At 45.8% G+C, this 22,958-nt stretch overlaps 1 protein-coding gene and 1 long non-coding RNA gene across 3 annotated transcripts in view; one reads left to right on the top strand and one right to left on the bottom strand.

Moving 5' to 3' along the window:
* The window catches only part of TFIP11 (tuftelin interacting protein 11), a 33,014-nt gene extending 15,781 nt beyond the window's left edge, over window positions 1-17,233 (bottom strand). Inside the window, exons 1-9 of one of the 2 annotated variants that reach the window (XM_068135231.2) lie at window positions 16,959-17,233; window positions 15,418-15,624; window positions 15,053-15,224; window positions 13,748-13,904; window positions 13,337-13,464; window positions 13,031-13,177; window positions 12,719-12,940; window positions 7,779-8,087; window positions 7,377-7,658 (exon numbers count right to left, since the gene is read on the bottom strand). In XM_068135231.2, coding sequence (XP_067991332.1) covers window positions 7,377-7,658; window positions 7,779-8,087; window positions 12,719-12,940; window positions 13,031-13,177; window positions 13,337-13,464; window positions 13,748-13,904; window positions 15,053-15,224; window positions 15,418-15,620 — 1,620 coding nt within the window. In that variant the 5' untranslated portion in view covers window positions 15,621-15,624; window positions 16,959-17,233. The remainder of the gene's footprint in view (window positions 1-7,376; window positions 7,659-7,778; window positions 8,088-12,718; window positions 12,941-13,030; window positions 13,178-13,336; window positions 13,465-13,747; window positions 13,905-15,052; window positions 15,225-15,417; window positions 15,625-16,958) is intronic. The other variant, XM_068135232.2, reaches the window with a different exon arrangement.
* Window positions 17,234-20,450: 3,217 nt separating this feature from the next.
* Window positions 20,451-22,958, top strand: part of LOC144888750 (uncharacterized) — a 66,622-nt gene continuing 64,114 nt past the window's right edge. The window contains exon 1 of the long non-coding RNA XR_013621321.1: window positions 20,451-20,623. This is a non-coding gene — a long non-coding RNA (uncharacterized LOC144888750). The remainder of the gene's footprint in view (window positions 20,624-22,958) is intronic.

The following is a 22,958-nucleotide window of genomic DNA, read 5'->3' as shown; positions in this document are numbered from 1 at the left end:
CCGGAAGCGTACAGACCAACGTGGCCGGAACCGAATCGTTCGGCAAGCCGCTTGGCAAGCCGCTCGTTGAGCTGGGCAACGCACATGCGAGCGAGCTGAACGTCTCGGCCTGGACAAGCCGTCTGCGCTTGACGTCGACCAGGAGCCCATTCGCGCACAGGAAGTCCGCGCCAAGCAGTGCCATGGGCACGTCGGCGGTGACGAACGTCCATCGGAAAACCTGCCCTCCAAACCGCAGAGAGAGGCAGCGTTTTCCGTACGTACGGATGGGCGTCCCGTTCGCGGCAAGCAGCGCGGGGCCCCCACCCGCGGCGTGCTTGTCTGACGTGCCGGCGGGAATGACACTCACCTGTGCTCCCGTGTCGCACAGGTAACGGCGCCCGGAGAAGGTGTCCGTTATGAACAGCAGGCTGCTCGAACGGCCGGCGCTCATCGCCACAATTGAGCGCCGGCCCGGGCATTTCCCGACCCGTTGAAGGAGCACGGCGGATGACACCGCCGAGCTTCGTGGCCGAACTTGGCGTGGAACCGGCACCAGGTGGTGGAGCTGGAGGAGCGCGGCTGGCTCCGCCAGGCCGGTGGAGTCGACGGGTTTCCCCGCGGTGGCGGTTTTCGCCGCGGCGGTGGGCGGGGCGTGGCGGCGTTCACGAGGTGCGTATCAGCATGCTGCTGAACCACAGCGTGCTGTAGAAGATGATGCTGTGGAACATCAGCGTGCTGTAGAAGATGATGCTGTGGAACATCAGCGTGCTGTAGAAGATGATGCTGTGGAACATCAGCGTGCTGTAGAAGATGATGCTGTGGAACATCAGCGTCGAAGGCTGTGACGGCCACGCCAACGCTCGCCCGCGTGTCCGAAGCGGCGAAGTACTTGTCCGCCTCGGCCGCCAATGCTCGGGGTTCCGTTAGCCCGGTCCCGGCCAACGCGAGGCGAACCTGCGCTGGAAGTTGGCGACGGAAAAGCGCCCGGAATAGCGAACCGGGGGCCTCGTCGCCCAACAGGGACAGCATATGGTCCATTCGGACCGACGGGCGCGTCTCACCGAGCTCGGGGAGATCCAGGAGGCGGTCGGCACGTGCGTCGTCCGTGAGGCCGAACGTGGCTAGGTGTAGCCGCTTGAGTGTCTCGTACTTGTGGCCGTCCGGTGGGTGGCGAAGGACGGACACAACTCGAGCGGCCGTGCCGGGCCCGAGGGAGGCGACGACATGGCAGTAGCGCAGGTCGTCGTTGGTGAGGCGCCGAAGCTGAAACTGGGCTTCGGCTTGAACGAACCAGACCTCGGCCTGGGCCTCCCAAAATTCGGGAAGTTTAATCGCCATTGCCATGGCGTCGTGTTCGGAAGGATCGCTACGGCAGATCCAACGTCGAGGGTCACCAGTAAAGCGCGGCGTTACGCGCGCTGCTTGTGAGCAAGGAGGAAGCGGACAAGCGGTAACATATAAACGTCTTTATTGTAAGACTGCACTGTAACACTTTACTGTTCCGGGCTGGGCACCCGGTGTATATCATGAGGCCACGCCTACCCCTGGTGCGTGGCCACCGCCCACTTGGTGCGTGGAATGATGTCACCACGCCAGTGGGCTTTTGTGTCCGCCACAATACATTTATTTTATACAGCGCTTTTCAAGAAGCCCAAAGACGCTTTTACAGAGTACGAAAAACAAGTGCAAAAAGACAAAAATAAATATAGATGTTGTATATAGATGTAAATCTATAAATATAGATATATATGTATAAATCTATAAATTGATATAGATGTAAATGTAGAATATAGAATGTAATGTAATATGTAAATATGTAATATGTAATTGTTACAACAATAATGTAAAATAGAATGTATAAATCTATAAAATATAAAATATATAGATGTAAAAAAAAAAAAAGAAAAAAAAAAAAAAAAAGCAATAGATGAAACAGGATTCGAACTTCTGCCGTTGTTGTTGTGCTTGTCATTATTATTCCCATTATTTTGCATGCAGCCTGTGGCTGCTGGTGGTTGCAACACTGCCGGGAGCCTGGTTGTGCTGCTGATGCAGTTTCCAGTTTCTCACTGGAACTCCAGTCTCTGGAGTCTCTTCAGTTTTCCAGTTCCTCTTCAGAACTTCCAGTCTCTAACTCACTTACCTCCAGATGCAGTTTCCCACTGTTTCCAGTCAGCCGGTACTCATTTTTCCAACCTTGGAAGGATGACAGGCTGAATCAACCTACCTGGTGTTATTTCACAGCCAAATAGGGGCTCAAACTCGAGACCTTAAGATTTTAAGACAGCCAGCTTAAATGTTTAGCCAACACCAAGCTTGTTGCTGTATTAAATACAAGTGAAAAATCCATAGAGAACATTGCAATTTCGAGAGTACTCTCGGTAACACAAAAACTACCCAAGTGCCGAGATCCAAGAGAGCAACGCCGGTTGACCACCTCAGATTACGTAATTGGATAAGTATTCACCACCTGTCTCTTTTCCCAAAGGCATTTTCACATGCCGGAAACACAATCAGGTAGGCCTTCACCAAATAAGTAATTTTCCTTGTTGGACTGAATGGGCTCCCACGTGCCACCCGTGGGTTAGAGCAGTGATTCTTATTACTAGCAACGGTACCCGCCCTATGGGCGGGGCTTTCAATTGGGAGGCCCAAATGAAAAGGCAAAATATCAGAAATTGAAGGCTTTTTTTTATTTTAAACGATTTACATAAACATCCGTTAAATCATATCACACGCAAATCATAAAAATCTAAACAGTATTTGAAGACAAATCGTTTGGGCAATGGGCTCTCCAATATTCCATGTGTTCACGGTTTGAATTACGTAACGTAGCGTTTGTGACGATGTTTGTGTTCACGGTGGTGTTTGATGTGACGGTGTCAACGTAATTTCATAATGTTTTTCGTTTTTATTTTCGTAATCGTTTAATGAACGATTAATGTTTAATGAACATAAGAATAATGTTTAATGATCATTAAATAAATGAATGAATGAATGAATGTTATGAATAATGCCATGGCGTCGCGTTGGCAGCAGTGACAATATAAAAATGTTTGCCAAGAACTTCAAAGAGAGAAAAGGAACTTTTGTCAGCAATGTCGTCTATCCTGAAGTTCTAAGCTGAAGAAGAGGTACAAAATCATTCCATTTTTTTCCCGAAAGAAAAGCGTACAATTGATATTACGATTTCAAACACGATGGAATAATATTTACCGATATGAACAGTGATGCCTTTTTTTTATTGAGATTCTAAAAATACTGTTTACATTTTGATGATTTGCGTGTGATATTTAACGGATGTTTATTTAAATCGTGCCTCCCAATTTTAGCCACGCCCTGACGGCGGGTACCGTTACGAGTGATATGCAATGGCAATACAACAATTTTTACCGCTTTTCTTTGAAGAACGGGAATGAAGGGGGAGGAGTGTGTTAATATGTCTGGTTGAAGGCTTTGGGTGGTGAGGGGGCTTGAAGCCAGATTTTAATCTTACAGCCGCCATGTTGGTGCTCGCCGTCACTGCGATGCGAAGCGAAAGATGCCTCAGACCTGTCACATTCACAATCGCTATGTCGTATGTATTCCCAATACGTGTTTCCTTCATTGTAAAAACTACCAAGTCAACAGTTAAAAGGATTTTGAGCCGATAGGTGTTACGGCCTTGGCAAGATCGATGGAGACAGCGATCTGTTAGCTTATCCGATTCAATCCGATTCGATTCGGTTGTTGGAGTCCGATCGGTGCAGCCGTGCAGCGATCGGTGCAGCTGTTTGTGCGGCACCCAGGAAAATAACGTTATGCGGGAGTCCAAACCTGAAAATGCTGGAGACCAAAGCTGAAATTGGAAAAACAATATAGCCTATTTTACTCCAGGATTTAAGGTTTAAATTTATTAATTTTTTTTATTTAAGGTAAATTCTCCAGGCATTTTAAGACCATTTTCCCTGCTAGAGCGGGGGTTAGCCTTGCAGGTCCCATGACAATCTTCTCCATTTTGCCCTATTTTCTGCATCTCCCCTTGTTAACCCCCTTGCCCGAATTTCTTCTTCCACCACCTTTAGCCAAGTCTTTCTCGGTCTTCCCTGTCCTCTACTTCCTTTTACATTCATTTCCATCATTCTTCTCAACCAGTCACTTTCATTCTTCCTCAACACATGACCAAAACATCTCAACCTGTTTCTCTTCACAGCATCCATCACAGGCTCTATCCCCATCATCTTTCACAATTCATTATTAGTCTTCCTCTCTCTCAACGATAATCCACACATCCACTGAACCATTCGCATTTCCACCCTTTCCAGCCTTCGTTGCTGCTCTACGTTAATTACCCATGTCTCGCTCCCATAAAGCATAACACTTCTCACACATGTAGCATACACCTTTCCCTTCAGCTTCAACGACACTCCCCTCTTCGTCAGCACACCACTCAGTTCCCGAAACTTCTTCCATGCACATCTCACTCCAGCAACCGTTGCCGAGTCTGATCCACCTTCTCCATTCAACATGTCTCCGAGGTAGCAAAATGTTTTCACACCTTCCAGCTTCACGCCGTCTCCAAGATCCAACTCAACATTTCCTCCATCTGCAGCTCCCTCTGTGCACACCTTACACTTGAATGTAGCTGCCACACTGGTTAATGATCCTCTCAGACCACTACATCTTTGATGAACACACTCAGCGCACATTGTACATTGAATGGAGTTCACTCCGACACCCTTCCTGCACACAGCACACGGCCACTTCCCAGTTCTTTCCCCCTCACCACATGCTTTACCACTTTCCATCACCTTCATTTTTTCCGATATTCACCTTCAGACCTTTTGTCTCCATATATTCCTTACACTTTTTCATCTTCTCCTTCAGTCCATCCATACTTTCCACAAACAACACCAGATCATCTACATACAACAACTCCCACGGTAAACCCTCCTTTACATTCTGAGCCTGCACCTCCATCACAGCTACAAATAGTGGTGGACTTAGTACCGACCCCTGATGCACTCTCACCTTCACCTCAAACTCACCACTGTTCCCGTCCTTCGTCCTTACAGCTGTGCACGCTCTCTCGTACATTGCCATCACGACTCTGATCAACCATTCCTCCACTCCTAACTTCCTCAATGCCCATGTCACTACTTCGCGTGGAACCCTATCGAATGCTTTCTCCAGATCAACAAACCTAAGAAACAACTTCTTCCTCTTCTCCATGTACTTCTCCTGCAACTGCCTTACAATAAAAAGCGCGTCTGTCGTTCCTCTTCCTCGCATAAATCCAAACTGCATTTTGTCGATCTTCACTTTCTTCCTCATCCTCCTCTCCAACACCTTTATCGCTCGATACGAGCCACAGTCCAGAGGGTCACCTTTCCCCTTGTATAGAGGGGCGAGGGTACTCGGTTCCCAATCCACTGGAATGCGGCCTTCTTTCACCACCAGATTACAGATCTCTGTCATTCTCTTCACACCCCAACTTCCCGCTGCCTTCAACATATCTCCCACAACTCCCGTCGGCCCTCCCGCTTTTCTAATCTTCATTGCTTTTATCGCTTCCTCAACTTCCTTCTCAGTTATCTTCTCTGCCGGTCCTAAAACTGGCTTACTCTCGATGTTGCCATCCCATTCATTCTCTGCATTCAACAGCATTTCCATATATCTCTTCCATCTTCCTTTAATTCCATCTGGGTCCACAACGATTTGTCCCACTTCGTCTTTCAAGTAACTCACCCCATCACATCGCACCTCTCTTTCGCTATCTGCTTTGCAATCCTAAATACCGTTCTCTGACCCTCTTCCAAATCCAAGCATTTTCCTACATGCCTCCTGCACATTTGCTACCTCTTTCTTTGCAGCCTTATAATTTTCATGCTCTGCTTTTTCTGCCGCCGTACCCTTCGCCTTCTGCCACTCCTTGAACTTCTTCCTCTTCTCGTCAATCCTCTTTCCAACTTAATCATCCCACCACCATGTTTCCAAGTGCCTCGGTGGTCCTTTTGTCCATCCACATACCTCACCAACAGCTCCCAACAGACTATCTTTCATTGACTTCCAACCACTTTCAAGCTCAACCACATACTCAGCCTCTCTTTTAATGCCTCTCTAATGGTACAAGGACCGATGTCCAATAAATCTATATAATAATACACTTATTCGTCCATTCCTCCATGAGTGACGCTCCTTTCCAATCATTGGTTGGAAAGCTGTCCTGACTCCTCCCACAAATGTAACCTGAAAAATCATACGACCACCATTTTATGCAAAGCCAAAGACATCTTCAGAGCTGCCTTATACACAAATCACCATGCTCTCCCTATTTCGTTCAGTGTAGTTTTCCGTTCAGTGTAAAACAACCAAAGCGACTGTTAAAATAATCATCAAATATGGAAAATGTTGGTGCGGATAGGCATCATGGGCCTTGTGAAGGCCACAGAATGTATAAGCCTCAGGCTTCAGTCATCTGGTGTCAGCCTATAGACCAGTACAATTAGAATCTATCCGAGCTATATGACCATGATATATTATATATATGCACATAGGCTATATAGCTTGGAGCAATCAAGTCATTGGCATGATTTTGCTTCAAACCTGGGTGATATCTTTTTATTTTTTGGAGAGATCAAGTCAGCGGTCTGTTGCCTATACACTGCCCAAATAACTACATGGCATTCTCTCAAACAAGGGCCTTTACCGTGAAGGTTTCACAGGTCCCTGCTAGTAAGTTATGATTACCATTACTTCTTGGAACATAAATTCCTGAAGCACTTTTTAGGTCTGATGTAACAACCCATATGAAATTTAATCGATATATGTGGGACAATTACACGCCCAGACCAGGAATCGAACCAAGGTCCTCTGGCGAACCGTACCAGTGCTCTAAAACTCATATGTGCAAATAATTTGGTTTATATTCCAACAAGTCCCACACATGGAACGTTGTGTGCAATATTTAGGTTTATCCATGAGGTAAGGTGTGCTTGAAATCAGATTACCAGCAAACAGGAAGGTCCCATAATGAAGACGTAATGGCAAGCACAGATGAGGAAAATAAATATATAATTTCTCCCAATGTGACAGAAAAAAAGCAAAAGGATGGGAAATTGGGAAACCCTCCCAAAATTTCTCTGAACAACAAAGACAGAAAAGAACACTTGCGGTTGGAAAATGCCTGGCATTTGCTTGAACAAGTCGCCCCCTTGTGGTATTAAATAATCCGTATGAGCCCCCAGCAGCCGATCACTCACAGCAGCTTAAACAATATTAAAAATAACCTATCCATTACCCAAGTGTCATTTTTATAAAGACTTGTGGCATTAAGTGATGAATAAAATAAAAAATCCTAAGCTTCAGAAGTAAACATATGGTTGTGCCCTTCCATGGAATATTGGAATACCCACCTCAATGCGTAGCCTGGGAAGCACCAGCTGATCTAGGATGTTATCGGTGAGCCACGGTGGCAGAAGTGGAAGCCACTGCTCCAGAAGGCAGACATAGGGCTCGCAGTCACGAGGTTGCCAGCGAGATGCCGCGCGACGTACACATGGCATCCAAGCCTCCCAGAGCAGGCGATGGTAAGGGTCCATCATCATGGGATCACATTGCAATGGCTGCAGTGTGCAGCATGCATCCTCCAATATGGACTTCCACTCTTGAAGTATGTCTTGACCGAATGATGCATCCTTAAAAAAATGTCATGTGAATGAGGGGGAAGAGAGAAAATTTGAAGGGATAGCTCAAGAATGCAGACGGGTTCACTCGGTTTTCCATAATCATCCCCTTCATTGTATATAGCCGGGTACCTTGAGTGGATCCCATCCACTAAAATGTTGTTTGATAAGCGGCGTGACAACCGGACCTGCGAGCCCGGCGAGCCCCAGTGCCATGTACTCTTCTGGGAACTCTTCCTGAAGTCGTCGGAAGTCCCGCACTGCTTCAGATATAGTCAGTGGAGGTTCACCCTCGCCGGGTGGCAGCTCTTCAACGCCAGCTCGAGCTCGTCGCTCACACGAGTCGACGAGGCCCAGGACCCGTGAGAGACGCTCAACAGCTGAATCATCCGAGTGCATAAGTTTCTGCAAACGGTCCAGCTCGTGGCCTAGAGAGACCAACTAGAAGTGGGCAAATGTAAGAATGGGGAAGGTAATTAACAAACCAACAAATAATATTATTATTTCAGAGATATTCATTTGAAACACCGATATCCTACACAAGACTTTGTTCTGATTTCTGATGTACCATACACTGTTTACACAATGTCGGTGGTGCTGATGCAGTTTCGTGGCAAGGGTTATAATGGGTGGTGTGCTATTACCTTCCATTTATGGCAGGAATTTGGAATTTGTTCATGGTGCCAGTGATAATTCGCCAACTCTTCACGAAGGATGCCGTGGGATCTGTGACATCCACCAACTAATGCTGGCAGACGGGATGCCTAGTTTAACGTCCATTCAAGGGAAAGCGCACATATTGATGAATTGCCCTGCTGTGAATCAATGCGATGCCAGTCTATAGCTGGGCCGCGATTCAAACGCAGACAGCTTTGAGGCGAGTGTACGTACCTCGTACCTCTTGGGCCTAGGCCATCTTTCCAGCCCCAAGACCCGATAGTAACCCATTATCTTATAGTAGTGGGTCTTAATCAAGATGTCCATAACATTCTTGATGTTAATAATATTATTAACTTGATGTTAATAATAACAGAAGCCTTTCTTTTCATGGAACTATAGAGATCTCGTCCGGTGCAAAACGGATTTAACGACTTATAAAACCTGATGCGATTACGAACGAATCAGAATTAAAATAAACTTCATCTCAGTAGAATGTAGCATTTTATCCTGGCTTCTTCTGACAAAGCACAAAAGCATTTTCTTCAAAGATGAATGCGCTTGAAGCTATGTATTTTCCGATCATGCTGATATATACAGTAAATTATTCAATATCACTGGGGTTACGTTCCTTGAAAATGCCGTGATATTCAAAAACGTGATAATTAAAACCAAGAGCTTATGAGAAAAGGGGGGTTATGTTCCTGGGATTTGAGAAAAAAAAAATTGAGGAAAGTCAATGGTGGCACAAAAAGTAAACACATCACAATTGAAATAAACATGTACCGTATTTTCTGGTGCATTAACCGCACCCCTGCTTTTCACCCTCAAATTAAAAAAAATAATCATGTTTTCAACACATCATTATTCTCATTGAAACCCTTAAAACCATAAACAAAACTGAGGGCAAACCTTCCCCCATACACCATTCATACAGGAACGGGTGACTTCCCTCCAACACTGCTCAACATTACATAGAGAATCCATTATGGTAAAAGCATTCCTGAATTCCTTTATAGTCATCAGACCATTAATCAGTCGATTTCACCTGCAAATCATTAAATTATTATCAGGTTTGCAAATGTTCTTCAGAGATAATACACCTTGAATGTAGCAATCACTCCCTAGTCTTCATATCACCTGTACGATCACCTCTTTCATACCTTCCTAAAACATCCATTTTTACTTCAATAGTGACGGCCTTCCTCTGTATTTTGCTCGCACGAACAACCTTGCTACTCCGTGGTTACTACTCCTGTCCCCCCTCGGTCACTTAATCCGCCGTCATGGTCTCCAATTCCACTGCTTCACCGATGACATCCAGCTTTTCATCTCCACCAAGTCCGTCTCCACCGACACCCACTCTATCCTGACAAACTGCATCACTGAAATAAAATCCTGGCTTCAAATCAACTTCCTCAAGCTTAACTGTGATAAATCTGAAATAATCATCATTGGCCCAAAAACGCTCACAAAATCCACCCATAACTTTGCCCTCAACATCGACGGTATCCCAGTATCCACCTCCCCTCACATCCGGAATCTTGGCGTCATCTTTGACCAAACCCTCTCCTTCGACAAATACACTAAACAGATCACAAAGTCAGCCTTCTTTCACCTGAAAAACATTGCCCGTCTCCGCTCATCCCTCTCCTCCACGGCTGCAGAAACCCTCATCCACGCCTTCATCACCTCCCGTCTGGACTACTGCAATAGCCTCCTCTATGGTTCACCCTCAAAAATCACCAATAAACTCCAATACATTCAGAACTCCGCTGCCCGTCTACTCACCCATTCCCGGACCCGTGACCACATCACCCCCGTCCTTTACAAGCTTCATTGGCTCCCCATCCCCCAGAGAATCCAGTACAAAATCCTCCTCTTGACATACAAAGCCCTCCATAACCTGGCCCCATCCTACCTGGCTGACCTCCTCTCCAGACACACTCCCACCCGCAACCTCCGCTCTGCTGGTACCAACCTCCTGACCCCCTCCATCCGGACCAAATTCAGATCCTGGGGGGACAGGGCCTTCTCCATCGCTGCTCCCACCCTCTGGAACTCACTACCTCACACCATCAGAGACTCCTCCTCACTCACCACATTCAAAACATCACTAAAGACCCACCTGTTCAACACTGCATTCAACATTCAACCCACAGCATTTAACCCCTGACTATCTCTTCTCCTTCTCCCTCCTTTTGCTTTAAATATTTCCCTATTGATTCTTGTCTTTTTGCAATTGTTGTTTTCATGTATTGTTATGCATTATGTTTTCCACTCTGTCAAAGCGCCTTTGGGCTTCTTGAAAAGCGCTATACAAAATAAATGAATTATTATTATTATTATTATGAATGCGAGGGTTGCGCTTATTACAGCAGCCAATTCACGCGCAAAATGGGAAACCTCAGTACATGCGTGATGCTAACATGGAGGGTTTCCGGAAACTGAGGGTGGGGAGGACGAGGAAGAGGGAAGGCAATCTCGCTGGAATGCGGGTGTTATTGTGAACATGTTTTCTTGTTGTTCAGTGTGAAAATTTAATCTCAGCGTTATTCTCAAACTCAAGTCACGTAATTCCCAAAAAATGGTAAAAATGACAAGCACGCACTACTCCAAAAATGTGCAAACACAACACCAAAAAATGCGAGCTTACTGTGCTGGAACTGGCATGTACGCCATTAATCGTGTGGTGACGTCACACGCCAGGAAAAGGTAATACGCTTTTGGTTCACGTGTTATCAAACAGTGACCACTATATTCGTCATGGGCGTGTGTGTCTGTCTGTCTGTCTGTCCGCAGCATAACTACCCGATGATATCATCCGATCTTGATGAAACTTTGGTGGGAGGTTGATATCATGATCTAGTTGTGTCCTGCCTAGAGTGGGCGTATTGCGCCCATTGTGGGCGGAGCGACGCCCAAAAAAGATGTATTTTTAGGGGGTAATCAAGTTCAAGCTACATCTTCTCCGAGGGAGTTGGTGGAATCTGACAGGGGTTTCGGTATTTGGTTAGGCCAATGTCATGTGTCTAGCCCCACGGAGCTCGATTTTTCATTTTCACAAGGTCACGAAATTGAGAAAAGTCGACTTTTGATGGTTTTATTTCATTGTTCGCTTCCTGATAGGGTGAAATGTCGTACATGATCTTATATTATGACATACATCATGAAATACAAGTTTTCCAACAAATTTCAGAAAATTTGACCTTTGACCTTTGAAGGTCATAAAGGTCAAATTTTCAAAGTTGTCGAATCGAACCGAATTTTCGGTATTGTGTCGCTAACTAACCTCATAACTGATTATACATTATTTTCTATCTCATTTCAAGGTCAGTAACCTTCGCTTTGACATTTCCAGGCCAGCAACACACACAATTACGTACAGCTGGCTCTTCAAGGCCTGCGCACGCAGGGCATTGGGGCCCTTTGTAAATAGGCATGTACACCGCATGTCGGGGGCCGACACCTGCCACGTGGGCCCCCCTACCCCCCAGTCCGGGCCTGTTTCGGTTATAGTCCGTCCTTTGTCATTGAATACCGCTCGCTCGTGAACCATCGTCGTCTCCTGACTTGTTTCAATTTAAATTGCATGTTTTTTTTTAAAAGTAGCATTCAATTCTATACATATTCTTTATTTAAACGTATCGCAATGTGTCCACTTTAGAAAAAAAAAACTATCTTGGTCATTATGGGCCCCTAATGATTGTACTCCTGGTGCCGAGGTGCCATTGTAAACCTGGCCCTGGAGACCAGGTGCGTATTTCCATCAATCATTCCTCCCTCCTGCTTGTCAATCAATCAGAATTGAAAGGAACACATTTGTTTAACATATTTGATTTGTTGTTTTGCTTCCACTCGTCATTCCCGACTAGGCCGCCTGTTGTATACGGATTTGTGGCCATAGCTCAGGTATTTCTTTTCTTGTTCGTTAGGTGCATGTTTTATGTTTGTCCTCTGTTGAGTATCCAGTTGTATTTGTTATCAAAATAATAAAAACTAACTTGAGGCCACTTTGTTGTTCCACCAAGTGGCAGGAAGACCAGTCGGGTAGCAGTGACCATGAATTTAGGTGTGAATAATCATGTGACCGGGTTCCCACCCACGTTTAATCCGGTATATTTACATTCAACAATTCAGAGGAAAATAAGCCCAGCATGTGCATCCTTACGTCACTACCCATACAAGTTACTATATATAAAATCTAATATAATTTTTGGGGAAAACTGAGAGTTAAACCACATTTGAAAAGACCTTTGCAGACTATCTGCAGCAGTGGGTAAAATCAAACATTTATTTTCTGAGACAAGCAAAGAGCCTTAATCACTTAACTAAACATGAGCCTTATCATTTTGGCAACAGGAATAATCACACAATAATAACAATAATAATAAACCTCAGCAGAAAAAACACACCCGGTCTTTCTCATGGCGCAACTGACGGTCGGTTTGTACGATCTCCTGCTCGGCCATCTGCACAAGGATGTGCAGGTTGTGCTCAAGCTCAGGCATGGAGAAAGCCGCCCGCCGGGTGTCCTGGGAGGATGGAGGTTCCTCTTCACTGGGCACTCCATGCCGCTGCTGCATCTGGTTGTAGCTGTAGTAAACCTTCTGCTCCTTGCCAGTGAGGTCAATCACCTGCAAGAGAGTAACAAAAACGAGTTGTGATGGACTACTCGGCCTCCCAAGCTGTGTTGCGTGTAAATGTAGAAGAAAAGCCTCACTCACCTTGACCTGACTCAGCTCAGAAGGAGCCATCACCTTTTTCCCAATGCCACGACTCTTAAGCTCTTCCACCGTTCTGTAAATGTACTTGGGTTTGGCTTTGGCAGCCCCTGGATCCCTCTTCCACTGGCTCAGCTGCCTCTTACACTCCTGTTCATCACGCACAAACAATGCATGACCAACCCACAAACATACCGAAGCAAAATAATTTGGTGATAAATGTAGATTTGGTCCACAGAGTTTTATTAATGCAACACTGGCCGAAGCAAAAGGAAATTTGGCCCGAACATAACCCAACCACACAATCACCTGATCTTCCTCCTCCTCAGAATCGATAACGGGAAAATCACGAAGAGATTGCTCCGTTCGTTCTGGTCCATGTGCTCCGATTGCTCCACGGCCTTTACGCATTTGAGCCTCCACGGGATTTATTATCCCTGCGGAATTCAGAAAGTCAATTCTATGCTTGTGCAAGCATGATGCAGGCCACACCAACTTGCCACACAAAAAGGTGCCAGGACCGTGACGACACCAGAGATATAGTGGGAAAAGCAACAACAACAACAACAACAACAACAACAACATGCATTTTAAGGCCATTTTCCCTGCTTGTGGGAAATATAGTGGGAAAAGCAAGTGGGAACAAAATTGTGGAGAAACTTGAAACGACAGACATGATGTTAAATAATTACAAATGGACGCGGTCGACTTGTTCTGCACCTTGAGACTTCCGGCCGAGACCTTTCCCAGCCACGTAGCCCATCTTCTGCAACAGCTTCTGCCCGATTCCCTTTGTGTGTTTTTCCCACTCGCCAAATGAGCGTTCAGACGTCACAGATGTAAATGTCTTGTTGCCTCCCCCTCTGATTGCTACGTCCTGCACCGTTATGAGACACAATGTGAGAGGAAGGGACAATGTTCAAGATGGGCATGTCAATAATGGGGTGAAGTGCTGGGCCAAGAGGAAAGAAGAAAATGATTCATGAATAGAGGAAAAGGAAGCGGACGGCCTTAGGTATCGATTCTGTGAAGCACAACCCAAGGATTACACCAAACCAAGCAAGGGGATGTCCGTTTTTTAAATCAGGTCAAGCTTGTAAACATAAAATATGCAAGAATTGTTGACGACGGAGGTAAAGCCAGAGTTACACTGGAAGTAAACCCAAACTGCAGGATCTGCATGTCGGATTGAGATCGACCCGATGATGATGGAAGAGGGAATTATGGCAACAGTACGAGCGAATGAAGATCATTGCAACAAAAACTAGAACGGGCACTCGGTAGAGCGCATACCTTCGCCGCAGCTACTTTTGTTGCCAAAATAAAAGACTACAAGATCTGTGTAGCAAAGCATTTTGGCATTAGTTTCATACAAATTGGACACAAATTGACCGCGCTATGGTAAAAAGACGATTTTGACCTTTTCATGACCTTGACCTTGACCTTTGACCCGATCGATTCCAAAATCTAATCAAATGGTTCCCGGATAATAACCTATCATCCCACCAAATTTCATGCGAATCGGTTGAATACTTTTTGAGTTATGCGAATAACATACACACACACACACAGACATACAAACTAGAACGGGCACTCGGTAGAGCGCATACCTTCGCCGCAGCTACTGTTCTGTACTTGGTAAAAATACGATTTTGACCTTTTCGTGACCTTGACCTTGACCTTTGACCCGATTGCTCCCAAAATCTAATCAAATGTGTCCCGTATAATAACCAATCATCCCACCAAATTTCATGCAATTCGGTTGAATACTTTTTGAGTTATGCGAATAACACACACACACACACAGACATACAAATAAATACACAGCGATCAAAACATAACCTTCCGCTTTTGCGAAGGTAATAATGAATTGTAACACGGTCATCAGATATGCTTCAATCAAAAACAGCAAATCTTTTACATCAGTGAACTCGCTCCTCTTGAAGATAACGATTTGAACCACCCCAGGTACAAAAGACAAGCAAACAAATCTGGATGCCAAGTGGGCTCCGAGGGCACACTCACAGACTTTGGAGCTTTCTTTGCCCCAAACTCCCTGGGATAGTCAATGCGCTTGCATGCTGGGATGCTTTCAGATTCAGCAGGTTGCTCTCCATCACTTCCCTCGTCCTCAGGTAGCACGGACTTCCGCAGTCCCGCGCTAACAAAATTTACCGGTAGTGTGAGGTCTCCCAGCCTGCACGGAGAGCAAAATCAAAAGAAGTAGGATTTTTAGTAGGAAGTAGTAGGAACCCTAACCCTAACCCTAACACACTAACACACACACACACACACACACACACACACACACACACACACACACACACACACACACACACACACACACACACACACACACACACACACACACACACACACACGTTGCATACTTGCGGCTTCCAGAGAACCGTGGCCGTTCGTCGTCGGAATCATTCTCGGCCCAGATACCATAAATAACATCCTCCTTCGTTGGCTTTCGCCGCACACGATCCGGATTGAACTCATTCTCCAAGTCCCAGTCGGTGATCTCGAAACGTTCGACCAACTCTTCGTCATCCTTTCCAAACCCGTGATATCGGGAAGTACCAGCCATGGCACTGAAATTGGGGTTTGGATGACGAGGGCAGACAGAAATTTTAACATTAAACGTACCAACAAACACAACGACATCATACAAAAAGGGAGAATAAAAAAGGAGTTTCAGAAAGGTCAAGTAATGAAGATGTACGAAAGTGAGATATGTACAGGACTTGCAACGTCAGCAATAACCTCGCCCCACATCCTTCCTCTTCCCACTACCTAAAACCCTCCTCTTCCCATGCCTATACCTCTCCTCTCCCTCAAACCTATCCCATCCCTCTCCCCCCAACCTATCCCCTCCCTCTCCCCCATACCTATGCCCCTCCTTTAACCCCCTACCTATAAGTATAACTCTCCTCTCCTCTCCTCTCCCCCCAACCTATCCCATCCCTCTCCCCATCAACACCCTCCCTCTCCCCCATACCTATGCCCCTCCTTTAACCCCCTACCTATAAGTATAACTCTCCTCTCCTCTCCCCCCAACCTATCCCATCCCTCTCCCCATCAACACCCTCCCTCTCCCCCCAACCTATCCCATCCCTCTCCCCATCAACACCCTCCCTCTCCCCCCAACCTATCCCATCCATCTCCCCCCAACCTATCCCCTCCCTCTCCCCCCAACCTATCCCCTCCCTCTCCCCCCCAACCTATCCCATCCCTCGCCCCCCAACCTATCCCATCCCTCTCCCCCCAACCTATCCCCTCCCTCTCCCCCCAACCTATCCCATCCCTCTCCCCCCAACCTATCCACTCCCTCTCCCCCCCAACCTATCCCCTCCCTCTCCCCCCCAACCTATCCCATCCCTCTCCCCCCAACCTATCCCATCCCTCTCCCCCAACCTATCCCATCCCTCTCCCCCCAACCTATCCCCTCCCTCTCCCCCATACCTATGCCCCTCCTCTAACCCCCTACCTATAAGTATAACTCTCCTCTCTCCCCCTTACCTATACACTTGCTCTCCCCATCAACACCCTCCCTCTCCCCCATACCTACCCCCTCCCTCTCCCTCCCTCATACCCCGCCCACCCCTCACTCCCAGGTTACATTCAGTACCTCTTACTTTCTGGTCCCAACCTCCTATTTTGCTAACTCCTCCTTCCATTCATTTCCTTCCTCAATTTATAAACACCTTACTTCACCCTTATTTCTCTCCTGCGCACGTAATAGGTAGTACTCGTAGACCCTGTTCTTTCACCGAAATAAAAAACGATCATTGCAATAATTTGTTCCACAATCGACTACAAACAGCCACAAGTCAACATAGCATCCCTATTGGAACGGTGACGAACGTGCTCCAAGACGTAGCGATAGTGTCGGCACAGCCATCATGCGATTCGAAGCATCAGTTACCGTGCAGGAGCCGTGCGCGCGCTTGTTCGTGTTCCAAACAAACGGGCAGGATGGACACCAAAGCTGCATGGAACCCCCAAACCCCGAGCCAGGCCTCACCGGCTGGATATTCCTTGCAGGAAGTAAATCGGGGGCAGACCGTGTTTATTAATTTTGTTTGCGCCCACAAACCCCAAACACGAAATGCATTGGCGTGCGTCTTCCTCCCATTGACCTGCAAGGAAACCCGGAAATGAAAAAACTATGCTTTGCCACACCACTTCCGGCTTCAACTTATCCCGACGAATTTTTAATCTTCTTCCTCAAAATATATTGGATCTTTCATTGACACACGAATTATATAGATACACCACACTTAAAACGTTGATCGAAGGTGGAATGCATTGTTAATGAATTTTCTTTTTATCGAACAATCTTCCTGTTTCCCTCGCGCGCGAAATTCTTCGATATTACGTGATGTTTTTACTCACAGCAACTTAAATCCGATAAGAACTCAAGAAACAACTGTACAGTTGTTAAAGTATATCAATGACGTATGAGCAGGACTAGACGAGTAAATCTTACTAAACAGTGTTTCGTTATTACACCGCCTGAAACTCGGAGGACCGCAGTTGCATTCATACTTCAGCATTAGGACAAATAGCGAAAGAAAACAAATAATTAATATTTCTGTCAAGGTCCTTTCAGCTTTCGGTTTCCTCTCAAACAAGAAGGAAAATTTCCACAAAGTGTGATGTGCGGCAGGATGGTGCCACGGAGGTATATAATATGGAGAGCCAATTGGCCACCTCGCAGCATTAGCCGCTGTGAAGCCACCGGAAATAGTCTGGCGGCCATATTGGGAAGCCGATTGTTTTGTAAACAAAGCCTGTCAAAGCAAAGGCGTGGCGCACTGATGATGCAGCTGGAGCGAATTTTAGGACCGCCGACTATTTAATTAATATAGAATACTAATATTTGAACTGATATTCGGGCTCAGAATCCCGTTCTTTAAGGAAATGGTGTTCATTAAGTTTGAAGTTGATTCTAGACGCATTTTTCCTGGGGAATCCAATGGTTTAGAGCTTGTTTGAAAAAAAAGTGCCCAAAATTACCGCTCGGTGTTCTTTATCGTTCTTCTCATGACCCAATCACCCACTAGTAGGAATAAGAATCCTGACATGTTACACCCCTGTTTAACTCCTGTCTTCACCTTGAACCATTCTGTTGTTTCACCTTGGTCGACGACCGCACATTGAAAGTCTTGGTAAAGGGCTTTTACAAGGTTCACTAATTTTCCAGGTATGCTGTATTTCTTCATTATGACCCAGACTTTCTCTGGGCAAGGAGTCGAAAGCTTTCTAGAAATCTATAAAATTGAGGTACATCGTCGTTTGCCATTCTTTGGCTTGTTCTATAATATTCCTCAATATAAGGATCTGATTTGTTGTCATGTTATATGATGTTACTTAATTCAGTCATTATATTGTAACTAAGATGTGTATGTTTCTATTACCGAGATGTTAGAAACCAGTCACATAAATGACATGAAACGCTGTCATGTAGTTAACCCACACAATTCTTGGGTTTCGGAAGTTTTTGCTATTCATAACATACAAGACTTACATGTTGCAATGGAACGTTCAGCAGGACATGGTAATTGTTACATGAATAATGGAGCGGAGATATAGACATCTCATGCAACACATCTTTTACAGTTTAAATATTTACACGAAGTGTTGGTGAACTCGCCATATCAGACAAAGGGCAACCCACTTGCAGACTTGATGTCATGTCGCATCAAGAGGCGCTTATATGCGGCAACAAACTGCCGGGCCGTTGGGTTATTCCCACTTCCACATGCAATGCGGACCGCTCCAAAGAAAAGTTCAATGTGGTCTTGGCTCATTTTGTACGTGAGCAGGTATCGCAGGGGAGATGAGGCAGGTTTGACATATGTGAAATACAAAATTGTGACACTCTCTATGCAGATCATGAAACCAATGAAGGGGGTTTTCAAACGCGTATTGGTCATAACTTGACCATTCATGTTTTTGATGTTGGACAAGTAACTGTAGGCAGTATCCAGGAATGGCAGGAAAAGTCCTTCTCGTGATGTCATGAGTGGTGCCTTGTAGTTTCGTGCCAATGGATTGCGAGAATTTAGAATGTCAAACAGTTTGTCCAATGTTTCAATGTATTGGCAGGTAGCCTCACTGCCCTGAAATTCTGATAGTTGCAAAGTGTCCCTGCAAAACCGAATTGCATCTGCTACACTAGTGCTCAATGTCTGAGCGCTGTGTCCACCTTCATGACATTGCTCTTCCACTCGATGTGTTTCCGGGAGAGCTTATTTCCCAGACGCAAGCCTTCCCTCTTCTGCAGATCAAAGAGTGCCTGGATGTATTTCCACGCGATGACTTTTTTGTTGCCATCCTCCATCATTTTCATGGATCCAAGACAGTTTCTTGCAAGTTTAAGCAAGTGACATGCATCGAGTACTTCGAGTACTTCGGCTTCAGTCGGACGGTTTGACCAGCCCTGTCGAAGTCACTCTCATTGAAGTGATCACTGCACAGAACTGTGGTGCCTGGGGTGGGGTAGAAGGACTCCCTTCTCAGGGCAGATGTCCATCGAGAGCACAAGTCCTTATCCTTTGGAAACCTTGAAACAAAATACATTGTGGTCACAAAATGTGGTTGCGGGTCAAAACCTCAGAGGGCAGTCAAAACATCCGAGTCAAAACGACTCCATATCAAAATAATATTTTGAGTTTCATATGTATAGTTAAATACAACTTCATCTGCTAATGTTTGCCATGTGTCGGACTTTCGTACCTTCCACAAGTAACCCCCATTTGCTCTTTCTGCTCACGAGTGACACAGGAGGGCATGGAAACCCTGACAGTAGTAGACTGGACAATTAAGTTAAGCTCATCACAAATTAAATCACTTGACAATGATCACGAGCTGACGAGTCAATCTCGATACTTCAATCTGAATCAATGAATGAGTCAATCAGACATCAGTCTGACATACTCACATAGCCCTAGTGAATACACAATACAGTTATATTTGAGATCTGTGTCGTATTGCACACCCTGCGCGTGGTCTAACATCATCAAATTCAAACACAGTGTTCAAACTTCATTGAAACTTCATTGAAACTTAATTACCGAGCCCCACCACCGTGACCACGCCAAAAACTGAAAAAGCAGAACACCCGCGATCGCGGTTTGTCACTTACTTGTGAAATGTGCATGTGGAGGCCTTCCCTGAGGTATTTGTGCAGTCAAATGCAACACACTGTGGCATTTTGAAACAGCGCGTTCACAAATAAGACTCCTTACAGTCGGTAAGCATCCAAAATGAATCAGAAATTGGGAGATCAGCTGATTGTGAGATCAAACACGGACGCAGACACAATCGGCTTCCCAATATGGCCGCCAAGCAACTTCCGCTAGCTTCAGCCGACAGCCGTCATTGGCTCTCCAGGTTTATTATATACCTCCGTGGATGGTGCAGATTGGATTCACGACCGGATTATGTTAAATGCATCTGGTTGCTGTTTCACATGTCTGTGCGGCGCATCACAAAACGCGTCGTCCTCAGATGATGTTTACCTCAACCTCAACCTCAACCTCAACCTCAACCTCAACCACGGGGTTAGTTGGAACATGTTGTGGGGTAAGTTGGAACATGCTATGCCTTTGGGGTAAGTTGGAGTGTGCTGTGGTGTAAGTTGGAACATGCCGTGGGGTAAGTTGGAACATTCCTTGGGGTAAGTTGGAACATTCATTGGGGTAAGTTGGAACATTCCTTGGGGTAAGTTGGAATATGATGTGGGGTAAGTTGGAACATGCCATGGGGTAATTTGGAACATGCTGTGGGGTAAGTTGGAACATGCCATGGGGTAATTTGGAACATGCCGTGGGGTAAGTTGGAACATGCCGTGGGGTAAGTTGGAACATGCCGTGGGGTAAGTTGGAACATGCCGTGGGGTAATTTTGGAATATTATGTGGGGTAAGTTGGAACATGCCGTGGGGGTAATTTGGAATATGATGTGGGGTAATTTGGAATATGATGTGGGGTAATTTGGAATATGATGTGGGGTAATTGGGAATATGATGTGCGGTAAGTTGGAACATGCCGTGGGGTAAGTTGGAACATGCCATGGGGGAAGTTGGAACATGCTGTGGGATAAGTTGGAACATGCCGTGGGGTAATTTGGAACATGCCGTGGGGTAATTTGGAACATGCCGTGGGGTAATTTGGAGCATGCCGCGGGGTAAGTTGGAACATGCCGCGGGGTAAGTTGGAACATGCCGCGGGGTAAGTTGGAACATGCTGCGGGGTAATTTGGAACATGCCATGGGGTAAGTTGGAACATGCCGTGGGGTAATTTGGAACATGCCGTGGGGTAAGTTGGAACATGCCGCGGGGTAAGTTGGAACATGCTGCGGGGTAATTTGGAATATGATGTGGGGTAAGTTGGAACATGCTGCGGGGTAAGTTGGAACATGCTGCAGGGTAATTTGGAATATGATGTGGGGTAAGTTGGAACATGCCGCGGGGTAAGTTGGAACATGCTGCGGGGTAATTTGGAACATGCTGCGGGGTAATTTGGAACATGCTGCGGGGTAATTTGGAACATGCTGCGGGGTAAGTTGGAACATGCTGCGGGGTAAGTTGGAACATGCTGCGGGGTAATTTGGAATATGATGTGGGGTAAGTTGGAACATGCTGCGGGGTAATTTGGAACATGCTGCGGGGTAAGTTGGAATATGATGTGGGGTAAGTTGATAAGGTAGTAAATGAGGTAATATGCAAATGAGGTTATACGTGATAAGACATGTAGATGAATTGTAGACAAGGGCCGAAGGGGGTCTCTCAGAGGTTTAATAAGAACAGTCTCCGAGTAACCGAAGCACCAACAAATTGCATGCGGTTCCCGCAATCACACCGCATCATCCGTGCATGAAAGAGGTTCCTTCATATCACTACATATCCCCCCTTTTGAAAATAAGAACCCAAGATAAACATCTAGCTAGGCTGGGCAGTGCTGACTTGTGCATTGCTGTTAGGTAGGATGGTGCGGATTGGTGGACCAAGCATAATTTTAGTTGACGCAGGTAATTTCGGTTTGTGTCTATGGGTGTGGCCTGCAGATTGAGCAAAGCCTTGTTGACATCTTGACCTGCCTTACAGCATTTCAGTAACACCGACTTAAACAGTTCGGACCATTCGCCAGGATAATGAGGTCGTGTGCTTGATGGACCAGTTGGCACACATCATTGTATTCTCTCCCATTGAATAGGGACCGTTACCAGATATCTCCCCAGGTGCTCCAAGAAGACTGGATTTAAATGCTGTGACCTGTGCGACTGATGTGCCTGAGGTGCTCGTTAACTTGTTAACTACTGGGTATTCAGAATGATAGTCCACAACAATGAGAATGCCCTCACCATTCAATTCAAACAGGTTCGTTTCCAGCTTGGTCCAAGGTGTGATTGGTGTTTCGTGTGGCTCACGTGGCTCCTTCCACTGCTGAATCTGGCTTTCTTGGCAAGCTCAGCACATTCCAACAGACTTGGCTATGGTGAGCTATGTTAGGCTATGTGCAGGTTGTGAGCTCCTGTGGGGTGTCACATGAGGTGAGGAGGATTCATCAGGTCTTTGCGGAGACATTGGAAATGGTGAGTTGGCTTTCCCATCTGTCACCTTTGATCCTGAACTGGCCGTATTGATGGGAACCATTTTGAACTTTTTGCGTGCAGGTAAACTGGCTATCACTGGACCAGGTATGCCCTCAACGTACAATCTCTCATTGGATCACTTTGGATCCTTATACAGTCACATGAAAAAGTAAGTACACCCCATGTAAAGTTTTGACTTTTTCAACATATTTCAAAATACAGCCATTTGATCTTCATTTCAACAATTTTTTTTTTTTTTTTTTTTTTTTTTTTTTTGTATACAAGATCGAGGCTCGTGAAAGAGCGAACATTAATCACACAGAAA

Source organism: Myxine glutinosa, chromosome 14 (genome assembly GCF_964187855.1).
Source record: "Myxine glutinosa chromosome 14, kmMyxGlut1.1, whole genome shotgun sequence".
NCBI lineage: Eukaryota > Metazoa > Chordata > Myxini > Myxiniformes > Myxinidae > Myxine > Myxine glutinosa.
The sequence above is the reverse complement of the archived record's forward strand: the minus strand, read 5'-3'. Positions and strand labels throughout refer to the sequence as shown.